This window comes from Scomber japonicus, chromosome 19, assembly GCF_027409825.1.
Source record: "Scomber japonicus isolate fScoJap1 chromosome 19, fScoJap1.pri, whole genome shotgun sequence".
NCBI lineage: Eukaryota > Metazoa > Chordata > Actinopteri > Scombriformes > Scombridae > Scomber > Scomber japonicus.
Window position 1 is genome coordinate 19,086,710 of NC_070596.1, and position 27,812 is coordinate 19,114,521.

At 38.5% G+C, this 27,812-nt stretch overlaps 1 protein-coding gene across 1 annotated transcript; it reads right to left on the bottom strand.

Annotated features, from left to right (window-relative positions):
• Positions 1 to 1,104: 1,104 nt before the first annotated feature.
• gpsm1b (G protein signaling modulator 1b) lies at positions 1,105 to 27,291 on the bottom strand. Its single transcript, XM_053340332.1, has 14 exons — positions 27,108 to 27,291; positions 15,984 to 16,205; positions 14,536 to 14,671; positions 14,257 to 14,399; positions 13,569 to 13,692; positions 12,214 to 12,329; positions 11,773 to 11,928; positions 11,575 to 11,683; positions 11,354 to 11,468; positions 9,422 to 9,492; positions 9,169 to 9,339; positions 2,400 to 2,559; positions 2,047 to 2,252; positions 1,105 to 1,927 (listed from the first exon to the last, which is right to left on the bottom strand). The coding sequence occupies exons 1-14, from the start codon at positions 27,167 to 27,169 to the stop codon at positions 1,727 to 1,729; spliced, it is 1,992 nt and encodes a 663-aa protein (XP_053196307.1). The 5' UTR covers positions 27,170 to 27,291; the 3' UTR covers positions 1,105 to 1,726.
• Positions 27,292 to 27,812: the final 521 nt, after the last annotated feature.

Consider the following 27,812-nt stretch of genomic DNA (forward strand, 5'->3'; position numbering starts at 1 on the left):
AATCAAATGAACTTGGTACATGATCCATCTGGGTTCAGAACTCACTAAGGTTCACAACCTTTGAGGTACAAAAATGAGGTATGCTCTACTTTTAAAGAAAAAGCAAGCCCATGGGTAAGGTCAAATATTTTTGTACCATTATACAGATGCTCTGTACAGCTAAATCGTTCATGTTCATAGCAAGTTAAAATTTGTACTGATTTTGCTTTTTTTTGTACATCAACGAGCTTTCATATCAGCAAATGGATAGAAGTATACACCTCCCTGATTTTGATGATAGACTCTTACTTTTATGAAATGATTTGCAAAACTCTCCACATCTATGGTACAAGTTGCTGAAAGTGCAATATCATCATTACAACTGTGTCCTACAAATAGTCAAAAAAAGGGAATACCTTTAATCCCCCAAAGACTGTGCTGTATTTCACAGAGGTAATACAAGGCTTTGACCATAGGGGGGCAGAATACCAGCAGCACAGCTTAGAATTAGCACTTCCATTATCATTCATGGTTTCAGATTCCTCTAAACATGACACATCCATCTCATCCATCTGCTTCTATTCCTATGTTAAGTAATACAAATGGCAGTAAGCAGTAGTCTGTTATCAGATGTTCAGAACATTATGGGCAGCTGATATTGCAGCATTGTGGTCACATTAAAAGCTAAGCAGAAACATTATTGGAGCTTGAATTATCACAGAACTCTATCTATAAAATAAGCAGCTATTTCATTTTATTTGCTCAGTAACTTCAGTTACGGCTTACTCTGTAATGAGACCCAATTTCTATTTACTTAGAAATAATATTTCAGTCTTTCAATTGAAATGAAATATACTTTGTCCGAGCAAAAGTGAAACGTGATAATGAATCAGTGGTTTCAAGTTTGGGCTGATCAAAGCAGTTAGTTTAACACTGGATGGCCATCCCTAATACTGTTATTGAACAAATAACACCAGTTCTCAATGAGCAGTGGGAATCACAAAAATTGAATGATAAATGCAGCAATGATCAAAATATAATTTAAGTGATACATTTTTCTAAAATTCAACTTGTCTGATAAAGACAATTGGCATGTACATTATAGTACTTATTTTACTTATTTTACTTAGTACTTATTTTAAGAAAAATGACAATAGATAAAAAATATTTGAAGAAAACGTCAATAATTTATGTCAAATCTAGAAGTTTTCTATTCATGTCTTTATAAAACCGGTTTAGATTTCAGTGCAAATCGATCATTTCTCAAATGTTTTCATTGACTGTTTCTAGAATTAAATCTTTGTGATTTCCTCAACTCACAGGTCTCCACATTAATGGTCCATATTACACTGTATGCCATGCCATCATGTGCTTCTAAAAACACATCTGTCACCAGGAAATACAATCTTGAGTCTGGAAAAAAATGCTGATTAAGGCATTAGAATACATATTTCACCTTTGTTGTTATCATTAAATAATTCAAAATTTGTGAAATCCCAACTTGTACCTTCTTCGACTTCACAAAGCTCAACTTAAATTCTGCTTATTTTCCTGTTATATTTACACATATTTAGAACTTAATACGAGGAACATTTGACAGGGCGCCACCTTTTGCACTTGGAGTCTGTCTTACTATTACAAATCTTGTTAGTTCATTCTTAATTTCTCTCTTCAAATGTTGGCTCATCCTTTTTCTTCTTGTTTTATTTTCTTTGACATGTAAGTGTGCTGCATTTTTCACCAAGTCCTAGCTGGAGAAACCACCTGGTGGCTCTGGATCAGGGGACGGAGGGCTGTCCTGATCGTCCGAGGGCAGCTGGACGCGCTGCTCATCCATACGCTTGGCCTGCACCCTCTGGATTAGGCTGAAGAAATCTTCATCAGGCACTGTGGGGGCATGGGGGCCTGGTTCTGGTGGGGAGCACCGCTGATCATCAATCCTAGAGGACTACAGTCAGAAAGATTGATACATTTAAGAGGGGAGGCAGCATCTTCTAATACCTAAAAAGTCCATCTACAAAAAGTCTAATGATTAAGAATCTAAACTTGTGTGAATTATGGCCTTACCTGGCATTTGATAAGCATGTTGAAGAAGTCATCGCTGGGTTCTTGATGATCCCCTTCACCAACCAGGTGACCCAGGTTGTTATGGGTAATCCTTAGACCCGGAAGGTTTCCAACATTGACCCGCTGATCATCAAGCCGGCGACTCTGAGAGCTAGCAATCAAATCAAACAGCTCCTCGGTCTGGGGGGAAGTGGTAAACGTGGGATCTAGAGGAGAAGAATATGAATGTATTTGATGCTCTGCAGGGATTCTATTTTTGCAGTCACTGTTATTAAAAAGAAGTTCAGGTATTCCTAAAAAAGAAAAACTATTCAGGACTGAACAATGTTAACATGTGAACAGTCTCAACTGACCTATCATCTCATTCAGGGACGGCATTGAGTTAGCAGCACCTTCTCCGTCACCGTTTTGTGGCTCATCAAGATGGCAGCGCTGGTCATCCATGCGGCTGCTCTGGAACTTGCTGAGGAGATCGAAGAAGCAGTCTTCATTGGAGGGGTCACGGCCCAGCTTCTGAAATGAAAAATGACAAATTTGTAAGACTAATTCTTGTTGAGCACAAACACACAAAGACCCTTTTATGTCCAGAAATCGTGTCATTTGTTTATTTACCGCTTTTACTGAAATCAAGTTTTACTTTACAATACATCACAAAACTTCAGGACATGTGTAGGTGATCAAATATTCTTTAATAATAATAAACTATACTTTATTCCACTTTACTTCATTCCTCCATGGATTTTAATCATGAATGCCTTTATTTCACTTTTTTTGTTGCACTTCTGCCTTGTCAAGTGAGCCAAAAGAGAATGTAGTGCTTTGTTTTCACTGAACTACCTGTTTATGTTGAACTGTTCCTCAATCTGCAGATAAAATAATTAAAATCAATGCCAGCATGTCTTACATAATGAGAATGACCAGCACGTGGAAGAGAAAAAAAATCACAAGGGATGGTTTTCCTGGTGAGACTACCTTGACCTAGATACTGGAGGTGGTACAATAATGTAAAATAAAATGTAAAAATACACAACCCACTTTCATTTAAGTTAAATGGCCCACATAACATGAACCTGTAAAATCTGATGAAAATATACATACAATGGTCATACACTGCAACATAACATGTTATTTTTAATTTACCAACAGTCGGCAGTGTTGTAAATGAGCATATAGCTCCAATCAATGACTATATGATCAATGATTCGAACGAATACATAACGGATTGGCTGAATGCATTTTATGTGTGCTGTACATTCCCACTGCTAGTTCATCCATTGTTTGTTTTGAGATAACACCAAGAGGAGCACACTGGTATCATTCTGAAAGATGCTCTTTCATGCTGTTTATAACCCATATCAGTTGTACAACTGAAGTGGATAATGTATGCATGGAATATATTTTAGCTACAAATGCACTGAGCTCACAAAGCAAATATGGAATTTATTATGTTTGAGCAGTGCTACTGAAATATTCTGGCAATCAGGCTGTGATGTCATGATACAGAATGAGCTGATCAACTGGACAGCAACAGTAAAATCATTGTACACTACAACACTGAGCCAAAATAAAAGTTAAACTGCCAACAACCTTTATTATTATTATTTAACTGTTAGACAGAAACAAAACATATCATAAAACAAGCTTTCAGCTATGACTTCAAACACAATAATGAACTAAAATTATTAAAATGGGAAAGTTTTACTTCCTCCATCTTATCATATAAACTTCATGATCCCTACCTTAGAGATGGGTAAATTCAAAGAAAAAGGTTTACAGAGTTGCCTGGGTACTTATGTAGGTAAAACCCGGACTCCTGAAATCTGGAACATAAACTGTTGAAGAGACGTGACCTGGCTTTTTCTCAGTAAGCTTAACCAGATTAATAATTAAAAACAGCATTTTGGTACAAGTCCCCAATCACCTTTTGCCTTTAACCTGCATTTGTAAATTATGGTCCCATTTAATTTAAATTTGATGATAAAGCAGAGGATGCTTTAGGGCGTGGCTACATTGTGATTGGCAAGTTGCTACCACTGAGACAATGTAGGTTAGGTCATTTAGTTCGCCTTAACATATTGGTTTGGTTGTACCAAAATACCCTCTAAGGAGTCAGGTGTTCAGTTTTTCCGATAAACACATTTTGTTTTAATGGTTTTAAGCCTGTTTTTCACTGGTGGAAAATTAGCATTAGCATTAGCACAGTTGACCCTAGAATGTAAATGCAACGTGCTAACCAAGTACCAGCTAGTGTTAGGGTCACCTCTACCCTGTCATCTAAACATGGTCACTTCTTGTCACTCCAAGATGATGACGATCAAAATAAAACATGAGTCCACAAACCAATGGGTGATGTCACAGTGGCTATATCCATTACTTTTATAGTATATGGCAGTAGTCAAAACCATACTGTAATTTTAAAAAGTAGTAGCTAAAATTGAGTGATCTTGCTTAAACTAATAAATAATTGTTCATTCAAGACAGTTTGGGCAATATTAACACTTTTTAAAAAAAAGAATGTTTATAGTATTTTGCTCAAATTTAATGGAAACCATAAAACAGTCAGAAAAATGTTGATCAAACCACAGTGAAAACCTTTTGATTAATAATGAATAACATATCTTTACAACAATAACATTTAACTCAACTGAGCTCAACATACGTTAACCAAAATAAAGATTAATTAGGACTCATTTGATATTCTCATATTCCACAGGCCATTTCACACTTTAGTAGAAATTAACAAAATCAAGCACACTACAAAAGTAATCTGTGATGCCTAAACATAAAAAAAGTCCCAAAGAGGGTTATCGTAAGATGCAGCCAAAGTAAAGATAACAGACCAAAACAGGCTGATAATGTCACCATTATAAAAGCTCTTTGATTACATCCTCCTCCCCGCCTTAACAAACTACCCCTCAATAACAATGTGAAAGCCAAAGTTCACTATAAAAACGTCTGATTTGGAACCAAAATAGAACAAGATATGATAACTTTAACACCAACTAGTGATTAAAGTAAATGTTCCTATGCCTTACAGCAAGATGTGAAGTAGGTCAGCCGCAGCAGCCACACGATTTCAGTCAGAAGAGTTTTCCATTGTTACTTTTATACTATAAAATTTAATTATGCTTTAAAGACAACAAAAGTTTTACTTATCATATATAGTTTTATTTAACTGACACTGCATCTAGTCCCTGAGAGACAGTAAGATAGTAAAATATCTATACACACAGTACAAACACACTACAGAAATACAAATACATTTTTTTTAAATCAACAGGGTGAGATAGTTAACAAACTACTGGAATCCTTCGCACCATGTTGTTACTTAAGCTGTAAAACATAAATGAAACATCTTACCAGCGGCACTTCTTCCTTGTCCTCTATCTACCCTACTCTCTCTCTCTCATTTCTCTCTTAGCTCTCTCTGTCCACACTCCTGGCTCACACCTCCTTCTCCCCTACTTTCACCCACCACTTTACATCCCTCTCTCTCTCTATCTCTCCCTCTCTCTATTTGCTCCCCCGCTGTACACGACTCCCTCCCTCTAATTTCCTCTCCTCTTGTATCCCTCTATTCCAGCCTTCTTTTAATCTCTACCACACACTCCCTCCTCCTCTCTGTCTCTCACTCCCTCTCTCTGTGGCTCTCCTGCAGGCCATTTTTGTCCCGTTCGCCCACTGTGGGAAAACAACTCATTATGAGAGGCAGGGGGGTTGACCCTGTGGGGAGGGCAGTTCTGTGATCAAGGTCACATTATCAGAGGGAGAGGGAGAGCTGGGGGGACAAAGAGGAGGTGGGGAGAAAGGGAGTGGAAAGATGGGTGCAAGGACATAGTCATGAGTATATTGCATGCAGGCACTGGCAACCAGCAGAGATCAAAAATCACAGATTTGGGCACTCAATTCAGACAAAGCTGTTTATAATATACCACTTTTTCCTAAGATGGACATTTAAAAAGTCTTCCATGCGAATGGCATTTACTTTCTCTTTGCTAATAAGCTGTGTCTAGCAATTTCTGTCCTTTGCCTTGGCCCCATGGTCTCTGTGTGGATCTCCTCACTTCCCTCTCTCTATTGTTCAATTAATCAAGTAGGCCACAGGGACAAAACAAGAGAGAAAGGGCCACGTGATGATGATCAGAGAGACAGAAATGAGAGCAAAGAGAGTGAGAGAAGTAGGGACATTTAGCGGTGTGAATGTGTGAATGGAGAAGAATAAAGGACAATGAAATAAAGGTCTTCCTTGATTATATCACTAAAGTCCTTTCTAACTTTGTATGTTCGTCATATGAGAGGTATAATATACAGATGAAGAATACATGGTCATTAACAGTGTGTGTGTGTGTGTGTGTGTGGGGGGGGGGGGGGTTAGGGTTAGATAAAACCATAAAACAAAATGAAATTAAAAATTAAACTGCCCACTCAATCCAAATATAGCATTTTGCTTATCACCACACTGATAATACTATGGCTAACAAGCTTTACTCCATTATAGTATACATGTAGCCACATTGTGCATATTTGAGAACACTATAAGAGTGCAATGAATCAGCCGAAAAATATTAAAAGTGGTGGCATTTTAGACCAACTTGCAGAGCTACTGTTAGCTTTATCAGCTAGTTACCTATAGCTCATAAAAGTTGCTAGTGAAACTTGTCATTTCATCTGACAAAATCAACTGTTGCTGGTAAAAAATGAGAAGCCTGCTTTTCTCTGTCTTTGTCAGAAAGGAAAAGAACCCTTTGTGTCAAAAGTTAGTAAGAATATCAAGTGGTAAATCTTCAGCAGCATATGCCATGCGAGAACAGAATTCTTGACAGGAGTAGCAAAAATGGTCAATTGTAAATTAAGCAATGTCTCACAACTGTAAAATGATTAAATCACAGTGAAGGGGGTTGTCAGCCCTCAGGTCCAAGTTGAGCTGAACAAGCTGTGAAATAATCACAATATACCACTGCCAGGAGTGACATATTGCTTCTATAAAACACTTACAAAATATTACAAAATAGACATCATAGACACAATCCAATAAAAACTGTTTGGTTAAGTACCTATTACAAGAGTCATTTATGAGAAGATATATCCCGACTAACTGCAGTTGCTATGCAACATTAGTAGATTGCTAAACTAACATTCAAACTAGTCAGTAATCTGACCAGAGATTATTCATTCATATTCATTTGAACCACAGCCATGGAAAAACTCCCCAACATCACTGGGGTAACATTGCCAAGTGCAATAATGTTAGGCCTTCTCCACGCACCAAACTTTGGTCACCAGTAGTTCTGGAGAAGAGCACTTGCATTTTTTTCTTACTAATATTAACTCTCTTGCTCTAAGGCCTGCATCAGAAAGCTTTTGCATGGTGCAATGGTGCTGCAGAGACAATGGAAGCTTTGCATCATCACTGCTTTCTTGCAGATAGCTGGCAACATTTTATTGGTAGCTGCTGAGTGATAATTTAAAATCGAACTGTAAAATGACATTAAACGTCATAGCTGTAGTATATGCTCATTATACAGATTTTAACTACATATTTTTATATTGTAATATGTATTAGTGTGTCTGATAACAACATGCACATTTAATAAGTGAAGAAACAAATGCTAAAATGTTTATACTGTATGTATGTATGATTCAGTCAATAGCTTTGGAAAAAAGTATATGGAAGTTCAATTGAGACCATTTTGTTAATGGCCATTTGACTGTGGTACTGTCAAAAATCTATGAAACAAGTAAATGGGCATTGATATTGTTGTTGAGTAATGAAATGTTTGTAGCTTTCAAACACGATTTCCGCTGATGCATAAGAAATACTGTTTGAAAGTGAACTTCATTTAGATAATTACCATTATCATTTAATGGTTCCACAAAGTTCATGCCCTTGATGTATCGTCAAGGACAGTTATTCAAATTCACATATGAGCAATTGACAAGCTGACAAGATCAGAAGATGAGAAAAAGGGTGTGTTTCAATGTCAGGATTTCTAACATTTAGTTCCGAATGCTATTTCTAGGCACTTGTAATGAACTATCATCATGTAACCCAATAATTTTCACTCTTTTCCAAGATGTCAGCTGGCTGATTACAACAATTAGCGCTGTCACAGAAACAGGGCATGATTAGTAGCAGTGGGAACACAACATTTTAGGGATACAACAGCTGGGAAATGGCACATTCATTAAGAATCTAGTTCATACCTTTAGAAGACACCTTTACACTGTAGGTTACTGAGGTTATACAATATGAATACATTGTATCATATTACCTCATGGGAAATTAAGGGAAATGTTACCAATTTAATCTCTCTAATTTCTCTCATCTTCTCTTTAAAGTAGAAGCCCCAGAGACACTTTGGACAGGGAATGAATAGACAGGAATGGAAAAGTAGTTAAATGAATTCAACAGTCAGTGTTATACATCCCCCTGATGCTTTCCATGAGAAAAATTAAACCCATTTTTTCTCAGATGGGATTGCAGTGATGGGATTACAAGGCGGGAGTATCTGAGATTCAAATAGAATATGAACTTTGGTGGTTTACTTCAAGGCATGAAACTGAATTTAGTGCTTGGGCAATTATAAAATACTTTTTGTGTATTGTCAGCCAAAAATTAAGAGAAAGAAAAAAGCTATTTTAAATCTTAATCCTTGAATCCTTGGGTGTGTGTGTGTGTGTGTGTGTGTGTGTGTGTGTGTGTGTGTGTAGTGTTTGAATTGTAATACTTGCTTCACTGGTAACTGCACAGTGTAATGAGTCCAGTTATTACACTTCAATTCCAAAAATGTCTAAAGCCAAAAATAGATGTTTAAGGATATGAAATGGTTAGCTACATGATTCTTTGTCAAACCTCTAAAAGAATAGTTAAACACTTTTAAGAAATACACTTTCACTTTTTTACTGTGAGTTAGATGATAAAATCAATACCACCCGGGCTGTAAATATAAAGCAACAGCCAGCAGTTGGTTAATTAACTTAGCACAAAGACTGGAAACGGGGGGGGACAGCTAGCCTGGCTTTGTCTGGATTTAAGGTTATATCTGGCACCACATTAGGAACACAATTGGATATTAGGTCAGCCTTATAAGCTAATACATCAGTAAAGCTATAAATACTCACTGGCACTGGAGGTGGGACTTGCACTGTGATATCATCAGTGTCTACAGGAGAATCCAACCACGGCCTTTCATCTGATGACTGACTGTCAGGATAGCCTTTCCTTTTACCTGGCTGTGACAGCTGGCTCTTGGATCTCCTGGGTATACTTTCCAAGTCTTGGTTCTCACCGTTCTGTAGTCAAAGTCGATATTGTTAGAGAGAGACTCATTACTTATTTTCCTTTAGAGTGTCATACTGAAATATGTGAAATCACCTTATCCGAAGAGAACTTCCACAGTTCTACACTGTCCATGCTGTTTCTCTTGGTGAATTTGGGTCTTGCCCCTACAGGAAAAAAAGCCAGAAATAAACCTTACATTACATAACATTAAAACTTTAGAATTAGGAGCCACAAGGCATTCCTCCAAAATAAAACCCCTCCCTACCTCCCTTTCCCCTCCCAAACAAAGAGAAGTTCAATCTCAATTGTCCCTTCCAGCTCTCTTACAGTCAACATGGCAGCAAAGCTAACAAAAACAGGGATTTATTTATCATGCTTAACTTTAGTGGATAATAACATATCAGGAATTTTTCTACAGACTTTTCTATGAATGTCAGTTTTTGAGCCAAGACAAAGACCAAAATGTGGTCAACATAATTGTTTTTAGCCTAAATGATTGTCGGAAATGCTAAGAGGAGTGAGGAGTAACCAATCAATGGTGGTATAAAACATGTTATACAATTGTGAATCACTGCAGCCACAAGGGGTCCTTGAGCATACAGTCATAAATGTGCGCAAATAATATTAGGCTGATAGGTGCAGTAGTTTCCTTTTAGAGATTAGACTAGATTACTAGGAAAGACACGCACACACACACACACGACCAAACACATGATCTCCTTCAGGCCTGGCGCAGATAATAAGAGTCTGTTTGCCAGCTCTACACCAGAGAGGGAAATGTAGGACATGGGTGTGAGTTTCTGCCCAGAGGAGGGTTCATGAAAGCAAACATCACACGGGCTGCTTGCACAGATAAAATGGTTCAGATTCTCCATACTGCCTTATAGGAGTTCCAAATCATCCCAATTATGTGGGTTGGTTGATGATTTGTGGGGAATCTATCATAACAATCAGCTTTGTTATTTGAGGTTAATGTTGAAAACAGACACAGTTTTGGTAATAGATCTTCTTTCAGAGGCTGGGGGTAAAACAAGAATCTTCATTCTAAGCCAAAAATATACACACCTCTCGGTTTTCTCATATTTAGCCTCAGTTCAGACATAACACAGACACTCAGCTTGTTATGTCTGACCTTTAGTTAGTTTACATTAAACGGCCACCTTGTGTACACATACAGTATTCCAGTTAGCTTGCTCAAGACCATACGTGTTATTTTTGTCAAACATAAAAGTTAAAGAACAGCATCTATTTTAACAAACTACTTTAAAATAGATTTTAATGTCTGTAGTTTTAAGGTGGCCATTTACTAAGCCTGTCAGTGAAGATTATAAATGATTTAAGCAATTTTCTAGAGCATAATAATCATAATCATAATTTTTGTTCCCGTTTCTAGGAGAAAGGGAGGTCAAGTACAGCTCCAAGGCAGCTTCCACAAACCACAGTTTGCAGAGAGAAAACAGACAGGTCCTTGTTTTATATACGCATTCAAATACACAAATACGTGCCCACACACAGAATTGGACTCTTTCATTTGCTGCACCCTTTCCCTTGTCGCGATTAAGGAAACAGTAACATGCTTATATGGCATTAAAAAAATCAAGTTACGTAAGTTGATGTTAATACACTGGTGGAGAGGGCAACAGTGGCCTCAAGTGAATTGAAGTCTTCAGTTCAGTAAATCACTGTTTCATCCGCAGGGAGAAACACATCTTCTAAAATTAAATAGAGAATATATAATGAGGAGAAATTCAAAAAGTCTGTTATGTGTAATGTACAAGTGATTTCCTCAGAAGGACCTGACCAATAGGTGTCAATCCATTTGTACCCTTCAATGGAGAGTATATGACAAAGACACATGAAATTGAGGGCTCTTTGACATCAGACAATCCAGCCATTGGTACATTCCTTGAAAGTTCTATGAAATTATTGTATAACACATTTCCATACTTCCTGCCCTTGAATTGGCCAGCCTAAGCACCATATTAGTTCAAGGTCTAGTAGATAGAAATAATATTTTAGTGTCACCTTGCATCTCAAACTCTGAACTGGAGGGTGAGAGATCACTCTCATTGACACCCAGTGCCTCCATCAGCTGCTCCACATTCATTCTGGCTGTCAGTTCTCCATTTCTGTCTCCAATCTGAGCAAATAAACAAAACAAGACAAATGAAGTTTAGTCAAATGCAAGATACCTAAGCTTAACCAAAAGTGCATTTGTCTTTGAGAATTGTATAAAAATGTCTCACTTCTTTAGAGATGTCTAGGTGCTTTCGCGAATAGTGCAGAGCTTGTTTGTGGTTCCCTAAAGACACATACGCATTTCCCAGACTCCAGCAAGCACGGCCCTCTCCAACCCTATTGAGATATAAACAAATGTTTTCTTAAAAACTTCCTGTGCTCATCATGCATGTTTTTATGAATGCACTAGAGGGTGATAACTCTACCTATCAGTAAGTTCCTGGGCAATGTAGAGGTGTTTCAAGTGGTAGTCTATGGTCCTCTCATACTGCTGCAAGAGAGTGTAGGTGTTTCCAAGGCTGTAACAGGCCTGAGCCTCCATCACCTGGTCCCTCAGCTGCCTGGACAGTTGCAAGGTTTTCCTACAGAATGGGAAACAGAGCGAGATCAATGAGGGTAGTAATCAAAAATAATTAAAATGTAAAGGGTAAAAAAGGGCAAAAGTAAGAGGTGAGTGTGTTGACAGAGAGGACAACTATTGTAAGAAAATAAAAACTGTTTTTTGTGACTTATTTTAAGAGTCCTGAAGTCAGGCATTAGAATCATTATTCATATTTAATTTGTACATAAATTGCATTTTCTCTTTGGTGGAAAATGTTTCACTTCACCTTCTGTCCACTAGATGTCAGACTGCACTCTTCCCTCACCTGTAGTACTCTGTGGCTGTGTTGAACTGGCCCAGGAATATCAGGGCATTGCCTAGGTTACTGTAGGCTCGCCGTTCTGCTGCTTTGTCCCCAAATTCTTTGGCAATGGATAGCCGCTGTGAATGAAAGAACATCAGGGTCAAGTCAACACTTTCTAGCTTTTCATCTTCCGTCTTAATTTGTGCAGCAGGTTCAACTATAATTCCCACGATCATTTTACTTTCTTTTTATATATATATATTGTTTTTGCTCAATGTACAAGCACAGGCAGTTGCACAAGTTCAAGTTGCAAGTTCTGTTGGGCAGATGATGATGATGTCATGACCAGTGGTACATCAAACGGGCTCATCTGATTTCCTGTAAAAAGCAGCACCCTAACCCTAACCCTCTCCTCCACGTCACACCAACAGCTTTGCATGGGGGAGAGTGGAGAGACTAGCTCCCACGAAGAAACAACTGGCTTACAATAAGGAGTAACAGGACATGGGCAGACAGAGCCTGAAGCCGTACTTTTCAGTGATCCACCCAAAAGAAAATGTCCTTCTTCTTTTTTTGTGTGTGTGTAAAAGACTATTGATCTCTGCACTGTCCACACTGTGTTGGTGCAGCATGAGATGGATCATGAACCACTGAAAAACTCACCAAATAAGCTGGTAAGGCTCATATGACTCAAATTAGCATTCAACAAGCAACACATTTTGATCAAACAATCTGTACCCTCTTCCTGTCCTTGCAGGGCATACACCGTAGCCTGCTTCTTAACTGAAATGAGATCAAGTGATGCGAACATGTTTTATCACAACGTCAACACTAAATCAAATTTTGTGGAAACCTCGTTTGCCACCTTGTTTGCTTATGGTTTGCAAATGCCGGAAGCAAAACCAAAAGACTGAACTGGATGATGACAAAGCCCAAATTCATCATGTAGTACTGTGGCTTCAGAGAGGACACTCAAAGATCCCTGTCCACACAGCATGAGCACAAGCCACCAAAACACCCCCAAACCACATTTTAATGTGTATGCCAATGGTTTATACAAGGCAAGCCAAACATACATCAAACATGATGTTCAGATTTCTCCACATAGTATTTGTGAGACTGGGTACAAATAAGGGGATATTAAACAATTGTATTAATTTTCATTCATTTGATGCCATTTGTAATTCCTCTCCCATCACGTTAATGTTGACATCATGGCGAGTCACAAAGTTACTGAATAGCTGCAAGATGAATGACCTTGACAACCAAAGTTAGGCTGCTGCTGTACTGACACAAGGTCACTGTTCATTTCTAGCATTACAACAACACTGATAACTCATATCTGCAACAGGAGTATAAGATTGTCGATTTCTCACCTGACGGTGGAACTTGATTGCTTCAACAAAGTTTCCAAGAAGATAGTGAGTGTTACCCAGGTTCCCATAGGCTCTCCCCTGAGCGGCACGGTCACCAAGTTCTTTGACCAAACACAAGTTCATCCTGCAGAGATAAGTGCACATTAAATTAGTATGTAAATGGTACAGATTGCTAGTATGTATGTTAAAAATAATAATAACTATATTTGCCCTTTAGTAATCTATTTAATCTGCAATGTGCAAGTAACTTATTTCCAATTCTTGTAAAATATGACAGTGGCTGCATTTCATGAGGCTGCTTTTACCATTAGAGACTGGGTGAACTGTGAGTTTTAAGACAACAATGAAAAATGGCAAATTCAGGTGTTGTTTGATGACATTCAGCCAAGGGCAGTTAGTATTGATTGAAAACACTAGACATCCAGCCAAATCCAGTCTGGAATGCTGTGAAAGAGTGGTGTAGCCAAAACCAAGATTGATATATGAGTGAAAATCTGTGTAATGACTTTAGGTTCGCTTTTTGCAGATGTTTTGCACAGATAGTTACATAGTCACGTACACACAGCTGAATTCAAGAGAGAAGCTAAATATTTTAAGTGTATCAATACAGTGGAGTTTTCTGTGAAAAGTGATAAAGTGTGTGTTGTATACATCCATCTGTTGTGATCAGTACAGCGTCAATACATACTCATAAAAGCCAGTAGCCCTTTGCAGTGTGTCTCTGACATCAGCAGGCAGGTCCCCTGGTTCCTGGGTGCAGCCCCATAACTGTTGTTTGCCCTTCGCATGAAAAACGTTCCCTATGTTATACAAAGCTCTGGCCTCTCCAACCTACAGCCAGACAATAAGAAACACAGGATAGAAAACTTTAAAAAAAGAGCAAAAAGATGTGCATATATCAAGTGTAAAACTTGTTTCTCAGATAAACAAAAGGGCAGCAAAGCTTTTTGAAAACTAAAAAACATACCTTGTCACCCTGCTCTTGAGAAATATCCAGATGTCTTTGGCAGCAGACCACAGCCTCATCAAAGCGGCCCAACACTTTTAATGTGTTTCCAAGGTTTCCACTAGCTTTTCCTTCTCCAATTCTGTCTCCTATTGTTCTGAGGATGCAAAGAAACACATTTGGTGTTCAGTGGTGGGAGAAAAAAATACATTTTTTTTTACTTTCTACATTACGTTAACGGATTCAAAAATAACTATGAAAAGTACTGTAACGTGATTAAATTGGGAGATATAGTGTATTTTAATTGGTTGCTTACTTCTTAGGAGCAGCTCCCATTAGTCCTAGTGAGACTGTAATGTAACAAGGTAAATCTCCCCAGGGTCTTTAATCACTTCCCTGCTGAAATACCAGCTGCACTCACAGCGGGAGACCAGATTACTCATACAAGCTAAATATCAAGCTGGTAGTTGTCAGCTGTTACTCTAAGGAAGTCCCTTCACTTTTTCTTGGAATGCTTGTTGGCTTCAAGTCAACATGTCAAAATTTCTGATGCTCTTAATGCGTCTGATAAAGTAAATAAAATCTGTTTAGAGACCATAACCTGATTTTTTTTCTGCTGACACTCATTAGCATTTCATTCCTACGTACTGATGAACAGCTCCGCACTGAGCAGAGCTCTTTCTGCATAAATTAGCTCACTGAACACTTATAACCAATAAACCACTAGTTCAGTGGTGGGATAAATGATTAACTGAAATGATTAAATCATAATCAGCACACCAGACAGAGCATTCCTTATTTTTGCATCTTCATTTGTTAAAAATGGCATTGTTCCACTTGCTACAGATGTATCACACACACATTTAATATAATGATATACAGTAGATACAGTGTTTACAAACTTCATTAATCATTGGACTCTTCGTAGTTTATAATAATAGAATTTGCCTGTTTTTATAAGTTGATATTAATATGACATTGTATTCCGTTGTAGTGCCTGCAGGTTAGAGAATGTGATTTGTTAAAAAAACAATTGGATTATGCTAAGATTGTACAGTTGAAAAAAATCAACTCCACTTAATATCTAACTGGATGAATGCAGCCCTCTCAAATTCAAATGAACATAGTGGTAAGTAAACACAGTAAGCATATCTGGCTCATTTTTAGACCTTCAATTTACTGTAATATATGACAAAAAAAAAGAGCAAATTGTTTGATTTGAGAGGCTGGAAGCAAATAATGTTTCAAGCATTTTGCTTGAAAATGACTGAAATCATTAATTGATTGTATTAGCTGATGACAAATATTTTTCAATCGACTTATCCATTAATCAACTTAATCAATGCAGCTCTTATCTAGTAGATATTTTCCTAAACATTTGGACAACTCAAAACAAGTAAAGGCAACTTGAGAGCAACCCCTACTATGCAGTGTACAGTACAGCTGCCATTAAAGGATAAAATACCAACCTGGCCAAGGTAAGGTCATGTTTATGGTATTCCAGGGCTTTGCCGTACTCCTTCAGGTAGAAGTAGGCATTGCCCAGCTGGCTGTAGATGGCACTGAGGGTCTTCAAGTCTTCTGTGCCAACCTGCACGGCTGCCTCAAAAAACGCTGTTCCCCCTTTAAAGTCCCCAGCCTTGCACAGCCGCTCTCCCTCCAAGGCCAACTCCAAGCAAGACGCCTCCATCCTGAATGGTCACATAGAAAAACAGGAAAAGAGAGAAAACCTGAATAAACATCCTGTATGTAGAGAGATAAAACAATGTAGAGTGATATGGACAGTAGTAGTGTAACATCCTCTCACAGTGAGGAACAAATTGGCAGAATCACCATGACAACAAGGTCTGTAGCCACATCTGTGGATTGTTGCCCTAGCAACTGAATCTAAGGCTTTTAAATGGGCACCTTGAAAAGGTGTTGCACTTTTCACTTTTTCTGCTTATTTACAAAGACACACAGTTTTCTTGTATTGATAGTTGTCCATATTAAGCTGTTGAATCTGTTTGTCTTTCCACACATTTTGAAATGTGTATGGATTTTTTGTATAATTATGAGAATAAGAATATAAGAAATTATATATTATAAGAAATATTTGAGAATATCAAAAAACAATATTATTTATAGTTCATGTTGTGAACATAAATAATAAGCAGTTCAATAGCGTTAAGTCAAGTGTATCTCTGCTCTTTACAGTACTGTATGTTGATAAAATGAAATATAATAGAGCCACACATTACAGACACAACTATCAAAAGTCTTCCAACTATCTCCACAATGCTGTTTACCATGGCAACTGCTGCATCAATGACGCTGACTCTGGGAATGTAAAAACAGATGTTGATTTTGTGTCTGTTGACAAATCTCTTATTGGAAAATGGTAAAAATGGTAAACAGACTGCATTTATAAAGCACCTTTATAGTCTTTCCACCACTAAAAGCGCTTTACAATACATGGTACATTCACACACACATTATTAAGGTGATGGTAATCTAATACTCAGTCACTAACGCACTGATGGCACAGAGTTTGGGAGCAATTTGGGGTCCAGTATCTTGCCCAAAGACACATTGAAGACTGGAGGAACTAGAGATCGAACCACCAATGTTCAGACTAGCAGATGGTTCGCTCTATCTCCTGAACCATAGCTGCCCCCAAAGGTGGACAAATCACTCAGATTAAGGCACTTGATGGAACCTATTTTAATGATTTGAAAAGTAAGCCTTTAACAGCTGTGAGATGTATCAAGCCAAAACTGTACACCCAACCATAACTCTTACAAATGAGTTTTGCAGTTGCTGAAGACAGTTATACTAAGCACAACAAGGCCTCATCAGTGATTTGCATCCATTAGTAGACAACTCTGATTCATTGTATAATCCAGGATAAACTAAAGACTGGCAAATTTGGTAACAGCTCTAAATTCCAGATAAGGTACTAGAATGTACAGTTAAATCAGGATTATCCTTGAATCTAATCTGGAACCATTCAAAAGTATAGCAAAGACATGTGCACCATATGTAGTTTCACCTGCTGGTTTAGCAGTAAACTGAAGGCACTGACTGAGTTACAGACCTCCTCTCTCACCAAGTCTCTCTCTCAATTTATACTGATGAGGTCCCACCTTTTTTTTGCCCATGTTGTTGCCAACAAGATCTATTGCAACTGGTAACTAACAGTAATTTACATTACCAATGTGATCCCATCCAGGCAGGGCTCTAGGCACATTGTTAGCACATCTTAAAATGTTCTTAAGGTTTGCTTGCCAGGCAACAAAATTAACACAGAACTGGTCCTTTTCGATGTTCCAGCAGTACCTGTGTTTTTGCTTGCTTCGTGTTTTGGCCACATACACCTGTAGCTCCAAGTGCAAAGGCCTGAGCATAGCTTGAGGTCGGGGTCCACGATGCACCAGTCTACACATAGCTCTCTCTGCCCCTGTCAGAGGGCAATGATCAGATGCCATGTGGGCAAGCTTTACAAGACTACCTACGTCCAACAAAACTGAGAAATGAGCGACTCGTAACAGAAAGATTCCAGTTCATTCAAGTAGTGCATGCATCACTGACAATGCAATACTGAGTCATATCAGCTGATATAACTAATTATGATGAAATATCCAACAACCGGATTCTCTGTTTTTTCCTGTCAAGTCCATATTGTCAATTTGATTACTCCAGTGGAATCCTGAATATCAGCAAAACTGAAGCGAACTTGGACGCAATCCAACTGAAAGTTCTATGAACAGTCCCAGACCAGCCAAGAATCACATCTGCTTTTCAAGTCCTTTAGAGCCTTCCAAAAACTGAACGATGAACTTCTCCCGTAGCAATGACAGTCAGGAGGAAGTAGTAAAAAATCCCACGAAATAGAAGCTCCTGTTGCATTTGTGTATCTTCGCAAAAACATTTTGATTGAGAAGCCTAAGAGAGGGCATGCTTCACTAATGCGACTGATTTCAATTAAGACGCAGAGAAGCCAGCTGCTGTCATGTCATTCAGATTTTACTATACCCATTGGAAGTGTGTTCCCCTCTCCTTTGATCCTCTTCCACCTATCCTCAGCTGTGACAGCGAGATCCATTGTTCCCCCTAGCAATAACAAGACGCGCTTTAAAAACAGAGGGAGGGTATAATGTAGAAAACATTGTGGGTGAGAGCAGGGGGGCAGTAGTGGCGACAAAGCAAACACAGTAATTTTAAGCTGGACCGAAGCCCCAATAAGAAACAGAGAGGAAGGATGGGGGGGGGGGGGGGGGAGAGAGAGAGAGAGAGAGAGAGAGAGAGAGAGAGAGAGAGAGAGAGAGAGAGAGAGAGAGAGAGAGAAAATCGCTAATCCAGTGACCTGCACCTCCTTGGTAGAGACCACACAGCGCAGTGAGAGGCCCAGACTAATCCAACTATCTGCTGACACTGGCAGAAACATTATTAGGTCACAGCCAAGACATATAAGACTGTGAATGAAGAGGCGTTAAGGGACTTATAAACCTCAAGACTTCAAATTATTTGCACTATAAGCAAACACATTGATGGATGAGAACTTATAATTTATGTTCAGACTATTTGTCTGTTCTTCTTTGTTAAATTATTTGTATAATACATCTTAGACAACACATAATGTAACACACCACATTATGACTTACTTCAAGCCAAATGTTGAAATAAATATTGACTCTCGACTAAATTATTGTCGGCGATATGCAGATGATGTTTTAAAAATAATTAAGAATAAATAATCTAAAGCTTTACATTTTCCCATTGACACAATTTGGGAATTGCATAATTCCCAGAAAGCTGGTTCGATTGCCACGCCAATACATAAATTCTTTATGTTGATCAGCATCTATCTATCTATCTATCTATCTATAAATGACAGGAACGTCTGTCTGTCTGTCTGTCTGTCTGGTTTTCGCATATCTCTCGACCCGTTCATCCGATTGATTTCAAACGTGACAGGTGTCCTGCTATGGGCACGAGTAAGTACAGTTTGACACTGTTTGTTAGAGTTAGAGAGGGTATAAGGCTCTGTGTTGCCAGTGTTGGGATGTCTGCTCACACTTAACAGAGTCTAGTGACTTAGTTCCATTCAATAATTCTGCATTTCCATGCAATGTTGCACCAAATTAATACAATTTACTCAATACAGCTAGATGCAACATAACACTGGCAAATTTATAAGCATTAACCCCATAAGATGAGCCCAATTTATGCAAGTAGTAGGGATAAATGTGGTTGTTTGTCTGTCTTGGGTGAAGAGGAGACCTTCTCTTTCGCCTGTTTCTTGTCAAACAATCTGTTATTTATAGCACACCAGAACACTCCTTTTGTTGACAGGCAGCACTGCCATCTCCTTTATCTCTGTTGCATACAGTACATGCACACAGTGTTTCCAAACCAGAGTTACCCATTCGACCACTCAGTCAGCCAACCCCTGAAGCGGATGCCTAAGGCTGAGATGATAGCCAGAGAGAAACATGTCCTCTTTGATCTGACAAAAAATAACTGTTTGACCATGAGTGTACTCACAATAGGAGTGTCCACCAGAGAGTCTTAACTTGTTTTTTCACCTCTGATGTGGGAAACAACCCTCTGTCCTTCTGAAATTGACATGACACAATGTGCCAGAGGGAGCACATATCACTGTGTGGTTGTTGTGGGAACCAGGGCTCAAGATTAACACCAGTCACCAGTCAAATGCTGGTAAAATATGCAAAAGAGGCTGGTAGATTTGCTTCACTCAAAGTTAACTTTGAACCCTGGTGGGAACAACAGAAACACTCTTATTAATTTTCCCCAAAGTCAATGTCACATGAGTACACACTTCCATAGTTTGGACGGACATAAACTCTCCTGGTTGAATCATCAGAACAAAAGATTAACAACTGCATTAGAAATATCAGGTTATTTGATAAATAGCTGAGGTTATAAAGGAAGAAGTGAATTCCCAACCTGCATTTGGGCAAAAAAATATCCAATCATTGAACTTTAAAAATTATACTGCTAACAACAGGTGGAAACTAAAGATTACACTGTTGAGAAAACTGATTCTTAAATCCTTAAATGTTTGATGAATTCAGCAACTACTGAGCTGTGTTCAGTTTATAACTGCAACGACAAAGCTTTTTGAATTTGCTAAAACTATAATTCTAATGTTCACTCTTACACACAGAGAAATCATTGACTGTCAAAAAGGAGAATATATCCATCAGTAATCCTTAAGGCAAGAATAAATATTAAGCCATTGGAACATTTAAGTTTTCATTGCCCTTTCAGTTAAAAGGGTGATCTGAAATGACCACAGTGCCCTCCTTACTCATAGTAAGCAAAACAGGCTGTTGTTGAGCAAAACATCCCAGCCCAAGGGCGAAAGTACTCCAAACACGTTTTAGGAGGGCTAGCAATAACAGATGAAAGTCATCACTGTGGAAATTAGATGGAGCTGATTACCACTATGGACAACAGTTAATGAGGCTCTTGAAAATGCAAGATCACCTACTTCTGCAACAGTTGAGGCTTTTATGAAAAAAAGATACTATTGATCTCAAGGGGGCATTTGGGTGTTGCAGCAGAAGCAGCACAGAGACATAGAAGTACAGATAAAGAGAGTAAGTTTTTAAAAAAAAAAAAGTTAAGATACGATAATAAAAAACTATATGAGAGCAGTTCAAGTGAAAATTAGCAACTATGTGGAAAAAGAGCAGGAAGAAACCCTGAATGGTTGATAATTTCAGCAACTAGATCCCCCAAAAAGCAGGCCCACAAAGTCATGGATTAGCCAAGGCTACTCTTCAGTGCAAACAGGAAAGAGGAGCAGACTCTAATAGCAGTAGCCAGAAGGATTAAAAGGTACATAGTTTGTGCTGTTACAAACGATCACACGGGACTATATTCATCCATGATGTAGGAGACACCAAAAGCCAGATGTATTTTACGAGTCAGCTATAAAGACTCTCCACTGACCCTTCAGCTTACATCAGCAGTATGGCACTGAGCAAGCTGTGATTCTTTCTCATCCTTCACACTGTGAGGTTTCAGCATGTCCACAGGAAGCAAGAGCTCTCACGTGTACTAGAGGTAATGGACTGGCAGGGACTGTGTCTTGGATGTAGGGATTACAGTATATTAGTAGTAGGATGGAAACTTAATATCTATACAATCAAATGTGCTTTTACAAAAGAGGGAAACAAAATAAGAGAAAAGATACGAGTCAACCTTCTAGATGGGGATGGGGCCTCTGTAAACTACCACTGAATTGTAAAACTTGTGGAAAAAGGGTGTAGCCTGAAGAGCGCCTGGCGACTTGGTTAAAAGATGTGAAGTTGTAAAGTTAGAGGCCAATATATTTGAATGAATCTTAAGCAAAGTCAAAAAAGGAAAAAAAAAAAGTATTGCATAAGGGAAAAGGCGAACAAACCAAAGTAAGACAAATGCATTTGTGGATCTGTAAAGAAAGGCAAAGCTAAGAGACAACAAGATATTAACAAAAAAGGGATTAGTCTGCATGAGAGGATTTTCACAAAGTGACTTTTCATTCCTGCCATCTTTGTGGTTGGTGTAAGAATGGATTTGTGTGGTACAGTCTGCCATTCTCTCCTCTGATTACTACTCTAATGGGTCTGTTTGGGAGACACTCATCCCATAATAGCCTGCCTGTGGTCTAAGAGAGACAGTCTCCCAGTGCTGTTACCATGGCAGCATGGAGTACATGTAACATATTAGACAGGTTTCACAGGGTAAGTTAAGAGAAGTAGAAGTGAGGTTTGTGTGTAAGCTGAACTGTGTCTTAAGGTTTGTCTTTTCAGTGGAAAACAACACAATGTGAACAATGAGCCTTTGTCAAAGCATAGACCACAATGTTTTCACTGTTGATATTTAAATATGTGAAGATCATTTTTCCTCCGCCATAGACAGGTTATACTGCAAATCATACAGAGATGAAAGCAAGAGATTAAGGGTTATGATAATTAGGGTTATGATAATTAGGGTTATGTTTGACCTTATAAAAGTTCACTTTAGATGAAGGAACTCAGTAGTAACTAAATTTAGGGAGTGGTGCAGTAGCAGACACCGAGGTAGCTGAAAATGTGAACTGAAAACATCACACACGTTTTTCAGAATGACTAGTAAAAGAAACCGCCTATGAAAAATATACAAGGTTATATAAAGGTTGGTGTAAAACAAGTTAACCTCAATTTAGTCTATATCTCAAGGGTATATCACAACATTCTGCCCATAAATGCTATTGTTTTGCACTTTTTTGCACATTTGCAGTTGTAGTGGATACTGTACTTCTTGCCCGTTGAAAGACAATGAGACGTAAAATAAGATAATGATGTGTGTGATAAAACATTCACTGGAGTGCTACTGATAAATAAAGTAGACTCTCTGCAACCCCTTCAACACAATGCAATTTTTACAACCTAAAATAGTTGGGAATATGCTGCAATATAAACTTGATAAATACTGTGCACAACCTCTTCAGTTATTTTTTTTAATTAATGAAAATGTAATGTGTTCCACCATCTTCAATTTCAAAACTCCGCTCACAGTCGAAATCAGTGGAATAGCACACAAGGGCAACATAACTGTGTAACAGTCTTTATCAAAACTGTTCAAACATTTAACATTTGAATAAACAGTCACAAACAAACTTGCTCGTAGTCCAGTTTCATTTAACAAACATTCATGTGATCAACTGCATCTGAGGCATAATATAACCATGACCATAACAGCACAAACCCAAATTAAATTGATTCTCCTGTTTATGTTTCCAGATGTACTTGATCCACAGACTTCACCACAACAAATGTACTGTAACTGTGTGTCATTCTGACCCCACACGTTGCCCCTCAAACTGCAATCTTTCCACAAACAGAACATATTCCAGTTGTGTTTTTGTTCCTATTAATATAAAGTATCCCAGATTATTGTCATGTATAATTCAGAGAACAGAATAATCAGATTATATATTCAATTTGGAAGATTAGTAACCTTAATCTGATTATTATACAGTATGAGCAAATATTATGAGTAAATGTGATTAGATGTATCTCACAGACAATTAAACCCCATTGTAAAAGGAGTAGGCTATACATCCTTTGGCATGCTTTTTCCATTTAAATATATTGCTTATACAAATAAGAAATATTTTTCTTCCTCTGTTCATATATTCCATATTCAGAGTTCAACACCACTGTCCCCATGTTCCTTGGCTTAGCTAAGAAACTCTGTGCTCAGAGTAGTAATCCAGCCGTAATTACAGAGTGCCACGGCTCGTTGTCAGGGCAACCAAAGAGAAACTCTCTAGGAATGTTTTTCCTCTTGCAATGCATGTCTCTTTTAGTTACAGCTGTCTACTTCTTTCTTCTTTTGTCCGATTCTTATGTAAAACTGCATTTTTTAAATATCTGTGATTCTGTTTCTCTTCACAATAAATCACGTTTTCTGTCACAATTATCAATGCAGCAGTATCACGTAATGCAGTCCGAGAACAGAGCGAGAGAAAATAATAACATTTAGGGGGGAATCATTTTAATATTCCTTTTGATATGGTCTCTGTTAAGACCATGACGTGGATATAATGACGATATAATGACGTCCATGTTCAGTGTCAGGCATTCATCCTCTCACAATAAGGTGATATCTACCTATGCCTCTTTTATATAGAAAATCATTGTGTTCTGCGGCCAATTTCAAGTGTGCAAATAACTAGATACAGTAAAAAGATTGCATCAGTATAAAGAAGCAAGTCCAACTGAAATGTCAGTACAGAGATTACCATCAAATTTAACAGAACAGGCACCTGTTGTAATTAAAATATACACATATAAGCTTTGAAATACTTTTTTGCATCTAGCGAAACATAGATTTCATTTTAGTAATGTATGTTTATGTATCAATAAAATTAATGACTAAAACCAAATCTACTTTTTGTATTGTTAGTTGACAAATAATAACCTTTTGTTTCTCACATGTGTGTCCTTGGAGGCTGCATTCAAAAAAGCACACGCACGCACGCACGCACACGCACACACACACACACACACACACACACACACACACACACACACACACACACACACACACACACACACACACACACATCCCCAGCCCGCATCGTAGAAAGGTTATGTATTGACTTTATCTGTTTGTAAAATAGAGGGAAAGCTCTATCACACAGGGTAGAACAGGCCATATGATCATATGTATGCGTATGTATATGTGTGTGTGTGTGTGTGTGTGTGTGTGTGTCAGGGACATGACAACCTTGCAGTGCTTATGAATGTCACTTCACAACTCAACAGTTATCAACATTCCCAGCAGCCTGTTCTGTGTTACAGTCCCTGAGTCTCAAATGAAAGCAGGGGTATAATGTAAGAATATGGTTTCTGGAAGTGAAACAAAGCCTCTTCTGTTTAATGTTGGTTAGTTTAGTGGTGGTTTGTAAATGTCCTCGCTCAAAGTATATTATGAGCTTATAACTGTGTGAGCTAAAAAAAAGTTAGTGTCCCTGTCAAAATAATGTAAGAAGTTGAGCTGAAATGAAGCTAGCGAAAGTTCAGACAGGAAGACCACCTTTTTTATGCTCACGTCTTAGTTTTATTTCTCATTCTTCAGTCATCCTGATCCCTCTCACAGCTCATACTGATCTCTGTCAAAGCTCATATCTTACTTGCTGTTTATTTCCAGATCATCAATTGACACATCAGCTGTTCACATCACCTGGTCAAGCCTAACCAATAGCACGGTGACACACCTTCATTGTTAGCTGCTGTTAGCTTCTCCCTGCAGAGTCCAAGCGCCAAAGAATTTGACAATACCTAATCATTAATATCATCTGCATAATAAACATTATTTTACTTAATTCTCTGGTCTCTCCTGATTGAAATGATTAGTCCACAAACCAACCAGTCAATCAACAGAAAATGATCAGCAACTTTTTTGACAACTGCTTTATGGTGTCAGTGATTTTTCTAGCAAGAATGTCAACAAATGTTTATTTGCTTTCAACTTCTTGAAATTGAGTGATTGATGCTTTTCTTCATAATATTTGTTAGTAAACGGAATGTCTTTGGTTTCTGGACTATATATTTGTGCAGATTTAGGATGGGCATGATGGACATTTTCCACTATTTTCAGACTGTTTATAAACACAAAAAGTAATGAGTAAATCAACAAAATAATCAGCAGATCTTTGATAATGGAATAGTTGCAAATCTAGTAATAAATATGTTAGTAGGTTAGTTTCTGTCAGAAGAAGACCATTAGTGGTTAGGTTGTCATATTCATACAGAATAATATATTTTAATATTAAATCATTACCACAGTGTGAGATATTGAATAACAGACAAGCTATTAACAATACACAGTTCTCCATTGGGACCAGTGATACACTGTATTTATTGACTCAACAGATTCTGTGATCTGCAGGTTTGGTTAGGTTTAGGCATGAAGAGTCAGATGGTTCAGGTTTGGGTAACAATGGGCTATCAGGGCAGGTCACACTATCTGATAGGTCACTACATATAGTGCAACATCAGCACTCAAAGACAGTTGGGGGGAAAGGTGGAGGGAAAAAAATCGATACAGTAGGCCTATAGTATTGTGATATTTTGCGAGGCAATATTGTATCGATACATGGACGCCAAGTATCGATCTTTAATTATATAAATTGCAAATGAAAATTGAAGTGTTTGGTCCTAGAATAATAAAATCAATTGCTTTTTCAGTCCACTATGGCTCTAGTTTGTTTCCTGGTGAGGTCAGCAGAGGTGACAGTCAGCGTGCAGGAGGAAATTTTCCTTTGGGGACATAATTTGCAATTGAAGAAAGGTAATGAATTGCAATAGGCTATATCGCAGTATATCGCAATATATTTAAAATCTCAATGATATCGTGATACAAGTATCGTGATAATATCATATCGTGGAGCCTCTGGTGATTCCCACCCCTAGTTGAAACTAAACCTGACATGCAAATAGCACAATAACACAGATATTAGTTAGAGGAAGAGACGGAAAATGTTGCAAATGAGAGGTAACATGGTTGTCACCAAGTATGTAAATATGGGGTGAAATTGACAGAACTACAACAGACAGTTTTATACAAATATATCTGACAACCGCTTAATATGGTGTCTGTCATGTTTCAATCTGTCAGTGCATCTGTGTGCATGTTTCAACCTGCACATATTGTGTGATCCATGCACCTCCATGGCACGTGTGTAGCTACTGTCAACCTGGACACACAGACACTCCTTGCTATTCCTCTCCTACGTCTTAAATCTTATGAGGCTCCTCTCAGTCTGTACAATCCAGCCACAGCAGCCCAATGACCCGAGCCAGGAATGAGTCTTGGAACCCGGCTTTGGCTGCAACCGTGGCTGCATCTTGAGCTTTTAAATCAGTGAAAGCTGGCTGGTCAAGTCCCCCCCTCCTTGACTAGCTCCTCCTTTAGTGAGCTGGCAGCCTCTTTTCTATTCTCCCTCTTTTCAGCCGCTCCCTATCGTCTCTCTTTTCTCTCTTTTTCAATATGACAAGCTACGAGGCTGACCCCCTCCGTGTCTGCCCATGTGTACCCCCTTAGGTCCTTACCTTGAGTGCAGCCGCTTGCTGGCCACATCCTGCTCCACACCGTTAGCAGTCGACTGAGCCATAGAGCCGCTGCTAATCTGCCTTCCTTCTCCCGCTATGAGGGCCCTTCACGATTATTTCCTTATGAAGCAGCTACCTTTTTTTCTCTTCTTTCTCGAGCCGCTTCTTCCGTCCCCCTCCCTCTTTCTCCTTCGTCCTTTACCACACCACTGTCTCTTTCCCAACCCCCGCCCCCAACTATCTTCCCTTCATTCACCACGGACGGCACAGCACAGCAATGGCAGCTGATGAGGAAGTGAGGTATTGTGCAAATAAACCATAAAAACACAGTCCCTCCCCCCGAAATGACGTCGCAGGCCTGGGAGTTGTTCGGGGTTGTACGGAGTTGCATATATGAGAAGCTGTGAGTATAAGTTGTGTTTCTGACATGTTGCAACACTTAACATGTGCATAAACATACTCTTTCTCGGTGCTAGCTGAAGCACTAACAACAAAACATGGTCTCTTCTCCAAAATATAGACTTTTCTCTCTTTAAGGGATTTATTTCTACTACAGACACTTATGCAGTATCCATTCGCATTTCCACAAGCCAATGCGTGATGCCAATGCAAAAGTCCTAAATCTGCAATCTCTATAATCGCCAGCAGGGGGCAACTCCACTGGCTTCAAAAATAAGTGAATGTATCTGTCTATGAGAAAATGAC